This window comes from Triticum aestivum, chromosome 3A (assembly GCF_018294505.1).
Source record: "Triticum aestivum cultivar Chinese Spring chromosome 3A, IWGSC CS RefSeq v2.1, whole genome shotgun sequence".
Taxonomy (NCBI): Eukaryota; Viridiplantae; Streptophyta; class Magnoliopsida; order Poales; family Poaceae; genus Triticum; species Triticum aestivum.
Window position 1 is genome coordinate 649,739,197 of NC_057800.1, and position 11,621 is coordinate 649,750,817.

At 50.2% G+C, this 11,621-nt stretch overlaps 2 protein-coding genes and 1 non-coding gene across 4 annotated transcripts; 2 read left to right on the forward strand and 1 right to left on the reverse strand.

Annotated features, from left to right (window-relative positions):
• Positions 1-446: 446 nt before the first annotated feature.
• TRNAI-UAU (transfer RNA isoleucine (anticodon UAU)) lies at positions 447-520 on the forward strand. Its single transcript has one exon. It is a non-coding gene; the product is annotated as a tRNA-Ile (tRNA).
• A 2,571-nt stretch (positions 521-3,091) lies between these two features.
• LOC123062921 (UPF0301 protein Plut_0637) lies at positions 3,092-5,999 on the forward strand. Of its 2 annotated transcripts, none has more exons than XM_044486611.1 (3): positions 3,092-3,390; positions 4,009-4,160; positions 5,156-5,999. In XM_044486611.1, the coding sequence occupies exons 1-3, from the start codon at positions 3,177-3,179 to the stop codon at positions 5,825-5,827; spliced, it is 1,038 nt and encodes a 345-aa protein (XP_044342546.1). In that variant the 5' UTR covers positions 3,092-3,176; the 3' UTR covers positions 5,828-5,999. The 2 variants fall into 2 exon arrangements, with proteins under 2 accessions (XP_044342546.1, XP_044342545.1); XM_044486610.1 differs by having other exon boundaries at positions 3,098-3,390; positions 5,150-5,999.
• Positions 6,000-10,250: 4,251 nt separating this feature from the next.
• Positions 10,251-11,621, reverse strand: LOC123058933 (ethylene-responsive transcription factor ERF020-like). Its single transcript, XM_044481603.1, has one exon. The coding sequence runs from the start codon at positions 11,574-11,576 to the stop codon at positions 11,001-11,003; it is 576 nt and encodes a 191-aa protein (XP_044337538.1). The 5' UTR covers positions 11,577-11,621; the 3' UTR covers positions 10,251-11,000.

An 11,621-nucleotide genomic window follows, 5' to 3' on the forward strand; every position in this document is an offset into this window, starting at 1 on the left:
TCCGTCGGCCATATATAATTTGACCCACCACGGACCATCTTTTCTCTTTGTTTAATTTTTCTCTTCTTTCTCTCCATCCCTACCAATCACATGTATGTGACCGGACATATAGGGAAAAAAGTGTGGGACATAACTGCGTGCATGAACAAATAGAGACCCAAAACGGACACGCCCGGACAGTAACTGGGCGCATCCATGGATGTTTAAGGGGCCAAATTTGCTCACTCTGGCTATAGATGCCCTTAGCTCATTTTCTAAATTTTGGTTGTTTATTTGTATATATACCTTTATGCTGCTACTAGTTTTAATCCCTCATGATCAAACCAAACCGAACTCCTGCACACACACACACACACACACAAGAACTCGATCCAAATCCGCGCGTGGCTTCCTGAAGTTGCGTTGTGAGGTAATATATATCTTCGATTTATAATCAGGACGCAAGAGCTCCCGTAGCTCAGTTGGTTAGAGCGTTGGTCTTATGAGCCGAAGGTCGCGGGTTCGAGCCCCGCCGGGAGCACCTTCTTTTTTGGTGTTTTACTTCGTAAACACGAGCTACACAATTCCTCTTCTTTTTTTGTTTGTCCCCTGGACGAAGATGCTTCCAAGTCGATGACCGCCTGCCTCCGTCGATGCGTACTCCGCCATCACGTGCTACTCTTCTCTTGTCCGTCGATGCGTACAATATTTGCAAAGACGGAACAGCGACGTTCCGCGATGGCGGCAGAGGGGCAGGTGCTGACGCCCCGGGTCGGTTTTATCTCTAGTTTCGCTCTTCGCCGGGCTTGTCCCCGCCTCCCCCTCTGCTAGCTCGTGTTTACGAAGTAAAACCAAAAAGGCATTTTCAAGGCTGACCAGTAAATCTTCAGCAACCGTTTGAACCGCGGAAACTATCCGATGTCGATTTGTATCGGTTCACGGAATGATTCGGACACAATTTTTTTCGCAAACCGAAGACAAAAGTGAAGGAGGTTTACAAGAGTTCGGACCGCTCCCGAGCCTACTTCTGACCGATCCGTCCCACCAAAAACCCCTCTTCTATCCCGCGCGCGCTCCCGCCTGGCACCAGCTGTCCGTGTTCATTCCGCTGTAGAGCGCGCCGCTCCGCATTGAAAACGGCTCAGGACAGACGTGACCTCACTGCCTCCGTCATCAAAGTGGCGCGCCGGCCGAAGGCGCCGCTTGCTGCATGCCTGCCTAAACACGCCTTCTCGCCGCATTTTCATACGCCGCCATTAACCCCGCGTGGAAGTCAAGAAACCTATTCCGACCACACATTTGTTCATGAGCGGGCCGGCATTAAACGCAAGGCCGGTCAAACTCTTACCGTCCGCCCTCTATTTAAACAAGGCCAGATATAGGGGCAAGAACCATACCCCTCTGCCGCTCCCCCAGACTCCTCCTTCACCATTCTTTCAATGGCTTCCGAAGAGTAGTTCTCCGGCATACAAACTGGCTAGGTGGCCCACCGAACCCGACGGATACGAGCGTGACAGCTTGCTGCTCCACCTCCCGCGCCTGACCCGATGGAGCAAGTTGCCGCCCCAAACTGCTGTGTGGTTCAGCAACTCGCCACTCCAGACCCACTTGATGAGGAGTGGCGAGTTGCTCACGCCGGCACGGCAGGGAGCACGGTGGCACAGGCGTCATCGCTGCCGTCGACGACTGCGCGTCCCGTGCGTGCCTCTCGTGCCAGCGACTGCGTCATGCAGGCAGAGACAGAAGCCGGATGCGCAAAGAGCGACGAGTCGGTGTCAGCGCCTCCGTGTCTGCAGTCATCATCTAGGAAAATGAAACACAGGAGTCCGCCACCGCTTGGGTCCCATGAAGGCCACTGAGGGAGTCCTGAATTAGGGGGTGTCCGGATGGCCGGACTATACCTTCAGCCGGACTCCTGGACTATGAAGATACGAGATTGAAGACTTCGTCCCGTGTCCGGAAGGGACTTTCCTTGGCGTGGAAGGCAAGCTTGGCGATACGGATATGCAGATCTCCTACCATTGTAACCGACTTTGTGTAACCCTAACCCTCTCCGGTGTCTATATAAACCGGAGGGTTTTAGTCCGTAGGACAACATACACAACAACAATCGTACCATAAGCTAGCTTCTAGGGTTTAGCCTCTCCGATCTCGTGCTAGATCTACTCTTGTACTACCCATATCATCAATATTAATCAAGCAGGACGTAGGGTTTTACCTCCATCGAGAGGGCCCGAACCTGGGTAAAACTTTGTGTCCCTTGCCTCCTGTTACCATCCGTCCTAGACGCACAGTTCGGGACCCCCTACCCGAGATCCGCCGGTTTTGACACCGACAGCCACCGCCCAGGCGACGCCGGCGTACACAACCGGTGTCTTGTCCGGTTCTTCTCTTTCGAGGACATATGTCGATCCCGCATGGGCTTCGCGGAAGCGGAGGCGTTGCCGTCCCCTACAGCTAAAGCATCAGCTGGGAGTTCCACTCCGATAAGTGATGGGGAAGCGAGCGTCCTTTGCGCTAAAGACTATATCTTCGGGGCTCCCGACAGTCCGATTATCGGGCTGCCGAATATGAGGAAGACAAGGGATCCGCGGGTGACGATTTAATTATGTATTAATTATACCTTTAAAGCCGGACTAGCATGGTTGATGTAAATTTACTGAAATCCGTCTTTTTTATATGAAATCGACCATATTTGTATAAATTTCGTCCGATTAACTTGAGTTGTTATGAAAATGTATGCGGCAAGCGTTGGATGGCTGCCTCCCGTATTCATGTCCGCAAACTGGTCCCCTCCTGCCCGTGAACGAATACGGAAGGTTGGTTTGCGGGAGGTTTTTTTGCGAGTGCGGTTGGAGATACCCTAACAGCGTCGGTTCATCCAATTCCTGTTGAACCACCAGCTTATTAATGGAGGAGAGAGCCACATTTCAGTATCCATGCATTTATCGTCCTGTCCAATCCTACAACGCCACAGCAAATGAGAGACAAACGTTTACCAAGCAACCACCCCACCCTCCCCTTGAGTCCCTGTCAGCAGGACACGTACGGAACGAGCAACCACCCTCGCTGTCACCCGGGACCCATAGCCCCCCAGTTAAGCTCCGCCCTCGAGGAGCACTCTCTTTCTCGCGATCTAAATATTTCCGCTCCGACGGACCCCAGGCCGAGCGAGCCACCCACCCGCCCCCGCGACCATGGACATGCGGGCCCTCAACTTGAAGGCCGCCGGGCCCTCCTTCCTCGCGCCGCGGCGCCACCCGCCGGCGACCTGGGCTCCCCTCCCCGCCGGCGAGATCGGGAGGAGGCGGCAGCCGGCGCGGTTGACCAAGCTGGCGGTGAGCGCGTCGGGGAAGAAGAGCAGGAACGGCCGCGACGGGGACGACCCCAAGAGCAAGCCCTCCCCTTCCGGTAAATTCTTCTACTATGAGATTCCATGCTCTGCTCGTTTGATTCTAGTGGAAAGGCGGGGATCTCTGCGCGAATTTTGTCGATTCGATGCGGGTCGAGGTGACACGACCGCGCAAAGTGCGATTTTGGTTGCCCCCTTTCCGTGATCGTTACAGTCGGGCCCATGAGATGAAAGTGTCGAAATAGGAACGTGTCGTGTTGCGTCAGGGGTCGGTGTAAGTAACGGTGAAATATTGGAGAAATTGGTGACAGTAATAGAATGATGAAACACTTATGCCTGGCTGTCTCGGTGAGGTTCTTGCTGCGATGGTGGATAAGCTATTGGGGTTGAAATGCTTCCGGTGCAGTCTGCGATTAAAAACACACACTAATAGCTTGTTTACTGGAGTGGTTTGGATTGAGAGATAGCGGACTTGTGGTTGTTCGACCATCTTATTTTTCCCAACCGCGCTTTGCTTAGATGTGAACTGTTGAATCAGCATAGTATGGTAGGTTTGATGTTTATTCAGTTGTAGGTATATATAATGCAATATTACAATATTTATTATGCAACGAACTAGACTGTATTGATAATAAACTATCTAAAGGATGTATTGAATTGATGGTTTCTCAATGCAGGAAAAGGTGATGCATCTACTCCCATTGGAGATGATGATGCCGATGCAGTAAGCCAAAATCATGGCGAACTGAAACCCAGTGACACGATGTATGTACCAAGCAACCTGTCATATTGGCGAGATGTGAGAGCAAGCTTTGTGATTCCAAAGTCGGTAAGTCCAATCCTTTTGGACTAGTTATTCCAAATGTCGCTTTCCATTATTTATTTATTCTGAAAAACTTTCTCCATTATCTTGTAGAACTCAGTATTCGCAAAGTACATGATCTAGCTTTATGAATTCCTCTCATGCTAGATATTATGTATGGTCCTTTTAAGTGATTATTTAGTACTGGCTTAACTAACATAGCCTTGACTGAATCGCTGGAAATATATTTTTCTTCATTATATTAATTAGTTGGCATCATATCAGAGAGAATGCACTTGAGTAGGTTCAGTTAGCCTGTGTGTTCCACCCAACATCATACTTGAGAAGAGCTCCATGAGAACTTGGAAACTTAAGAAAAGCTAAGTGTATTGGATTGTCCATATCACACATTTTGTTCGAAGTATTCTAGAGTCAACTTCCGATCCTAGTTGAAATTTTTCTCGGTTTTTCTTTTTTCTGGAGGACTTTGAGATTACGCTCGCAATTATGACCTTAAACCTACTCCAGTAAGTATGTCAATGTTCCCCCAATATTGAGATTGCACTCTCAACTATGTCAGAGTATGTAACATGCTCTGACATTTTATTTCTTGAAGGTTCTCACTACGAATCTTCTTTTTACTCCATTCCTGCTAAACTTCCTCGCAGTATAATAGAGGAGTCTAATTTCTTCACCTTTAAACACCAAAAGGCTAGAGCATTTCTATGCAGTGCAACAAGATTTTCAGTGTGCTATTTCTAATACAGAAGCTGAAATTCTAATTTCTTCACCCCTATAATAGAGGAGTCTAATTTCTTCACCTTTAAACTCCACTCCTCATTTACCTTTTTGCTTGTCCTGAAATTCTTCCGTTTTGTCGTAACTGTACATAAAATACGTAATTTGTTCTGTCTCTGCCTGCTACTTGGTGCTGATTTAGTTTATCTAATCTTTTCTCAGTCTTCCCCCCTATAATATTTGTTTCTAATTAATTCTTCATCATGTCTTAAAACCAGGAGCAGGCAGTCGATGTAAATACACTACCACAGACATCATTCGATGGACCAGTACACTGTCTTCCTCGGAAATGGGCCCATTCTATTTCTGCACCAGAATCTGGCTGTGTGCTGGTCGCCACGGAAGAGCTTGACGGGAACGGCACCTTCGAAAGAACCGTCATCCTCCTCCTGAAACTAGGTTCAAGAGACGCCTACGACGGTCCATTCGGCGTCATCCTGAACCGGCCACTCTACACGAAGATGAAGCACGTGAACCCATCCTTCCGCGACCAGGCGACGCCTTTCGGCGACTGCTCCCTCTTCTTCGGAGGCCCCGTCGACATGAGCATATTCCTGATGCGGACCAACGAAGGCAGGCCCATCAAGGGGTTCGAGGAGGTGGCCCCGGGCGTCTGCTTCGGCTTCAGGACGGACCTGCAGAAGGTCGGTCACCTGATGAAGAACGGGGCGCTCAACCCCGATGACCTCAAGTTCTACGTCGGGTACTCCGCCTGGGACCACGATCAGCTGCTGAGCGAGATCGACGCGGGGTACTGGGTCGTCACCTCCTGCAGCTCGGGCCTGATCACCGACGCGCTGACGACGGACCCTTCGTGCCTGTGGAGCGAGGTGCTGCAGATGATGGGAGGCCAGTACGCGGAGCTGAGCCAGAAACCGAAGGAAGATGGCGCGTGAAGTCGGCTATGTTGCGGCTCAGGCACGGTTTGCAGCAAACTCTGTTGTTGTTCGATTTGTACATAATTTGAGTAATCTCGTCTGGTCACTGTCCTGTTCGTCACGCGCGGAGACTGTTTTTGTTTTCGTGGTGCTATGATCAATAATAATACGTTTGCTGTTGGTGGGTGTACAATTTTTTTTAGAACTTTCTGGGCGAGAAAAGAAGGGTATAAAGCATAGCAGTGGGTATGTGCCTGCTCCTGCCTGTAATTCCTGGAGTTGGAGCTTCATCTGTCTCTGCGGTGCGACATTCTGGTCCCTTCAATCCATATTAATTGTCACAGCTCTAGTAGCTCCAGTACAACTCTTTTTGGTGGTTTTCTCTCTACCCGGCGACCTCCAACACGTCAATTCGCCAGGCCGAATATGTATGGCGCTCTGGTTACACTCTGCTTCTCATTTCGCGTAAAAATGGTTACTCCTTTTGTTCAAACTGTAGTCAACCATCAACCGTGGTTACTCCTTTTGTCTACGCGCCCGGCGAGCAGGTGCTTATTGACGGCAGGAACAATCTACAGTGCCAAGTCAGGAGGTGGTGTTTCGTCGCGGCGATGCTCTCAAGAACTTGTCAAATACTCACGGCGCAGCGGAATTGGGCAACGGTTCTAACTGTTCAACTGGTCTGGGATGCACAACGCAGTGCTAGTGACGTGAGTGGCGACGGTTCAACTGTTCAATCAGTATACAGCGACCCGTCTCGGCGAAAGTTTACCGCGTCAGGTTTTTTTAGGGATTTACTGCGTCAGGTTGTTATCGCTCTCCCTCTAGAATAGTACTCCAGACTAGAGTCGTGTCCACCCAGGGCCAGGACAGCTGACGTAATTAGGAGGGGGACTCGTATGACGATCGATTCCAGCCATCAGATCTGAACGCCATCTCTCTTTTTTCTCTTGCGTTGCGATCTGCGAGGATGGCCTCATAAATGTGTGTGTGTGTGTGTGTGTGTGTGTGTGTGTGTGCACGCCGTGACATCATCACACAGCTTCAACTTCTTCGTATCAGAGTGAGAAACAACAGAGGCACACCAAAAGGCTCATCGAAATGACGGCATCGGAAGGACAAGTCACACCCCAACTCCTCTCACAAGCATTGTTGTTGCGAAACAAATTGCAACGCCGCCATGTGGACAAATCACCATACATTGATCTCTTCGATAGGCCAGCTCCAAAGACGAAGCCTTCAATGAGGAGAACCGTGGGGCGCAAGAGGTGTCACCATCGTCCGATCCAGGAGCCTGGATATGAGGTTTTGCTTAGAGCATACATGGAAGAATAGGCACACAATACAACGACTTCATGAAGGGCACGACGTCCGGAGACATCGTCTTGCTGACTTTGGCCATGGACCGGAGGCAAGGTTCTTGCCCGTTTGTGCGCACTCTGCTACTTGGAACCGGCCGATCACCCAAGCCACTACTAGCTGCAGTCCTCCTCACACTACGACGCCACACCGGGCCCGTCGATACCCGCAACGGACATAGTTGAGCCTTCCTAGCGCCACCGGAGCATGGCCATATTACAGAGCCGCCACCTCGCCGCACGGCAACACAAGCCCCCACGCCGACCTGCCAATGTGCTGACTGTTGGAAATATGAGCAATTTACCAAATGATTTTATTAACAGAAATATTAGATAAAGCATGACTAATATAGTAGAGATAAAACAAATTATGCGTTCTGACAGAGAGAAGGTAAAGAGCATCTGCATATATGAACTTGAACTAAACACATCTAGAACAGACACTAGATGAAGTTGCATATATGAAGTAGAACCTAACATATGTACGACAGAAAGTAGAGCAAAGAACTGTGTCATGACATCTAACAGAAAGAGCAAGAACACGTACGGGACACCAGTAGTAGAAGCACTGGACTTGGGGTCGACATCTTCTCCAACCATGTCGTTGATGAGGTTGTCGACATCGGGGAAGAAGTCGTCGTTGGGGAAGTAGTCGTCGGAGTCCGTGATGAAGAAGCCAGTAGTCGCGCGGAGCGCTCCCCAAAAACCTTATCACCCTTCTCCCGTACAGGACTCAAAAGGTACGGTTCCGGAGGCCTACTGTCCCGACCTGCGGTGCACGCCGCAAGACGGGATGGGGAAGAACGTAGCAGCAACGCAGTGCTCGGAACTTTGTGGCGAGAGGAAGAGGACCTTCTGTTGTGTCCATCTGGAGAGGAGCAACCTCTCTTATATAGGCACAGGAGAAGGACGCGAAGAGGCTGCGGCGGGAGGTGAAGCAACGAAGGGAGACGAAGCGAACAGGCAGCGGCCGAAGAGGCGCACCGTTCGAATTCAGTGTCCAATACAGAAAACGTTTCAACTCTCATGTAACCTTTCGTATACCCGTCGTGCGTGGCAAAAATTTAGATATCAGTTCGGCTCATTCCCGCAACCCGCGTCGCGTCGCGTCGTGACGAGGCGTGGCAGGCGGCGGAGGAGGAGCGCACGTGGATGTCCCTCTTGTTCTCATGCTCATACATGTGGGGAAAAAACCTTCCTTATAAAGAGGTCCAATTCCCTCTAAACTAGCAATGTGGGACTACACTTTTGTTTCACCTCTTGCCTTGCACGAATGGGTTGCATGGGCCTCTAAGATTTATTAGGAATTTCTGAAACTGCTATTAGGCTAGGCCCAAAATAGACAAAATTCCAGCAATCCCCCACCGGATCCCAGAGGCACACAAATTTTGCCTTTGGTTCCAAAACACTGTTTTATATACCGGTACTACAGTGGAGACTGTTAAGTTGAACTTCCACCTAGAACTCTGTGCTACACTAGTAAGCAACTTGAACAGTGGACTGAGCCTTGAACTGCAAGTTTTCTGTGAATCTAGCTTCACATAAAGCCTTGACCGATACGTGGCTACCGTGGGTCTTCCCCGCGGGTGGAGTTTATGCGTCATACTTCGAGACCTTTCATGAGTTTACTAGAGAGAACCCTACTCTCATAGATTGCGACGTTTGACAATCAGACTCATATAGGTGTGTTCTTCAAAAGATGTTCTGCAGGACGACATCTCTACTTCAATGAGCCAGTTCGAACACATTAAGATATACATCAACCTGCCATGCAGATTAGGAGAGTATTGCATCTTCATGGAGTGGTATTGTTGATAGTAAGGATACTCTCCTCTCAGTTGACCAACAGCTTGTCTTCCACATCTAATTCACGGGATCTCCGATCACAAAGAATAGGTTACCACTGTGAACAACTCATATTGTGGGTCTCATACCCATCTCCCTCGATGCATTATCTATCACATTACATGATAGACCCTTAGTAAAAGGATATGCCAGATTTTTAGACGTTTGGATATAGTCCAATGCAATAACTCCAGAGTTTCTCATTTTCCTGATAGACTTTAACCTTCTCTGAACGTGTCTTGATGACTTCATGTTATCCTTTGAGCTGCTCACTTTCGTGATCACAGTTTGATTGTCGCAGTTCATAAGGATACCCGGTACAGGTTTCTCAACAACCGGCAAGTCATTCAAGAGCCGGCGAAGCCAATCTGCTTCGACCGTAGCTGTATCTAGTGATGTGAGTTCTGCTTCCATTGTTGACCTCGTTAAGATGGTCTGCTTGCAAGACTTCCAAGAAACATCGCCACCTCCATGAGTGAATACACATCCACTCGTGGCCTTTATCTCATCAGCATCTGAGATCCAGTTTGAGTCACTATACCCTTCAAGCACCTTTGGGTGCCCGGTGTAGTGAATTTCATAATTTGCAGTGCCTTTCAAATAACGCAAAACTCTCTCTAGAGCTTTTTAATGCATATCTCCTGGTTTTGAAACAACCCGTCTCAGTTTGCTAACAGCAAAAGAGATGTCAGGTCTTGTGGCACTGGCTAAGTACATAAGCGAGCCAATAATCCGAGAATACTTCAATTGGTCTCTAGCAATTCTTCGATTCTTTCGAAGTAACACACTCGCATCATATGGTGTTGGAGAGGGCTTGCAGTCACTATAGCCAAAGCGACTCAAGATCTTTTCCACATAGTGAGATTGAAGCAATGTAATTCCACCATCATCGTCTCTCAACAACTTGATGTTCAGAATGACACCAGCCACTCGTACAAACCCATCTGGTTGTTCCATATAAATTTCCTCGTCCAACTCTCCATTTAGGAAAGCAATCTTAACATCTATTTGATAAACGAGAAGACCATGCGAGGCAGCTAGTGAAAGTAGAACTCGAATAGTGGTCAGTCGAGCCACAGGTGAGTAAGTATCAAGAAGTCTTCACCTTCTTTTGTGTATAACCCTTAGCCACGAGCCGAGCCTTGTACTTTTCAATAGTACCATCAGGCCTAAGCTTCTTCTTGAATACTCATTTACATCCTATAGGTTTGCGTCGTGACGAGGCGTGGCGGGTGGCGAAGGAGGAGCGCGCGTGGATGTCCATCTTGTTCTCATGCTCATACATGTGGAGAAAGAACCTCCCTTATAAAGAGGTCCAACTCCCTCTAAACTAGCAATGTGGGACTAAACTTTTGTTCCACCTCTTGCCTTGCACGAATGGGCTGCGTGGGCTTCTAAAATTTATTAGGAATTTTTGAAACTGCTATTGGGCTAGGCTCAAAATAGACAAAATTCCAGCACTAACAAGATAACATTTGGCAATTGCCAAACTTCCAAACAAAAAAGAAAAACATTGACATGAAGTACTCCCTCCCTAAAGAAATATAAGAACGTTTAGATCTCTTATATTTCTTTATGGAGGGAGTAATAGCTAACTTTTTAGCTTTGACCAAACATTAGCAAAGGGAAATTTTGACATCAAACTAAGCATGCTCTGTGCTCTGACCCATCCTCCCTCGGCAGTGGCAGGCAGGCGAAAAGGGCTGCTGGTCAACCTAGGCCTGCCCGCAGGCCGCAGCGCCATTCATCAGATCACCCAAGCGGGGCCTCGCCTACGTGCCGGTGGCCATGCATACGATCGAGCACTGTCGCCACTCACCGCAGCATATGCGGTGGCTACGTGTCCCGCCAATTTCAAATGTCAACAGGTCGCCACTCAACGGAAGTATTTTTCGAATTTCAAATGGCTCAACCTTGCCAACTGCGACCGGTGTTCGATCTTTATTCCATCAGCTAATTCTACGTACCGGTGTGATGTATACTCAATTTTACATCAATATCTCCATGTCGTCGACGCTGAGCTCGCCGGTGACAAGCTGCTCCCTACTGCCACCACCGCCGCCAGTGGTGTCCCCGCCGTCCCCGGTATACGTGTACGCATACGCGCCGTCGTGCTGGAACTCCGCGTGCCGCGCGTTCGCGCCGCCCTGCGCGGCGCCTGCGCCGGCGCGCGCCTCCGCGTAGTGCTGCCCGGGCGCGCCGTCCCGCGCCGCCACGAGCTGCGCGTCGGCGGCCATGCCGGCGTCGGACGCCACGCTCTGCACGGACCGTGGCGAGAGGGGCGCCACGGAGCCGGCGCCGTACGCGGCGGCCGCGCGCTCCGGGAAGTTGAGCCCAGCGGCGCCGTTGCCGGAGAGGGCGCCGCCGCGGAGGAAGTAGACGGCCGTGTCGTGCGCGACGGCGGCGGCCTCGGGCGTGGCGTAGGAGCCGAGCCACAGGCGCTCCCGCGTGCCGGGCACCCGGATCTCCGACACCCACTTCCCCCACCGCCGCCGCCGCACGCCCTTGTACCGGCACCGCTCCTCCTCGCCGCCCCTCGCCGCCGACGCCTCCGCGCTGCTCATGGCTGACCACCTTCCGAGCCTCTGACCTCGCCTCTTTCTCAACGC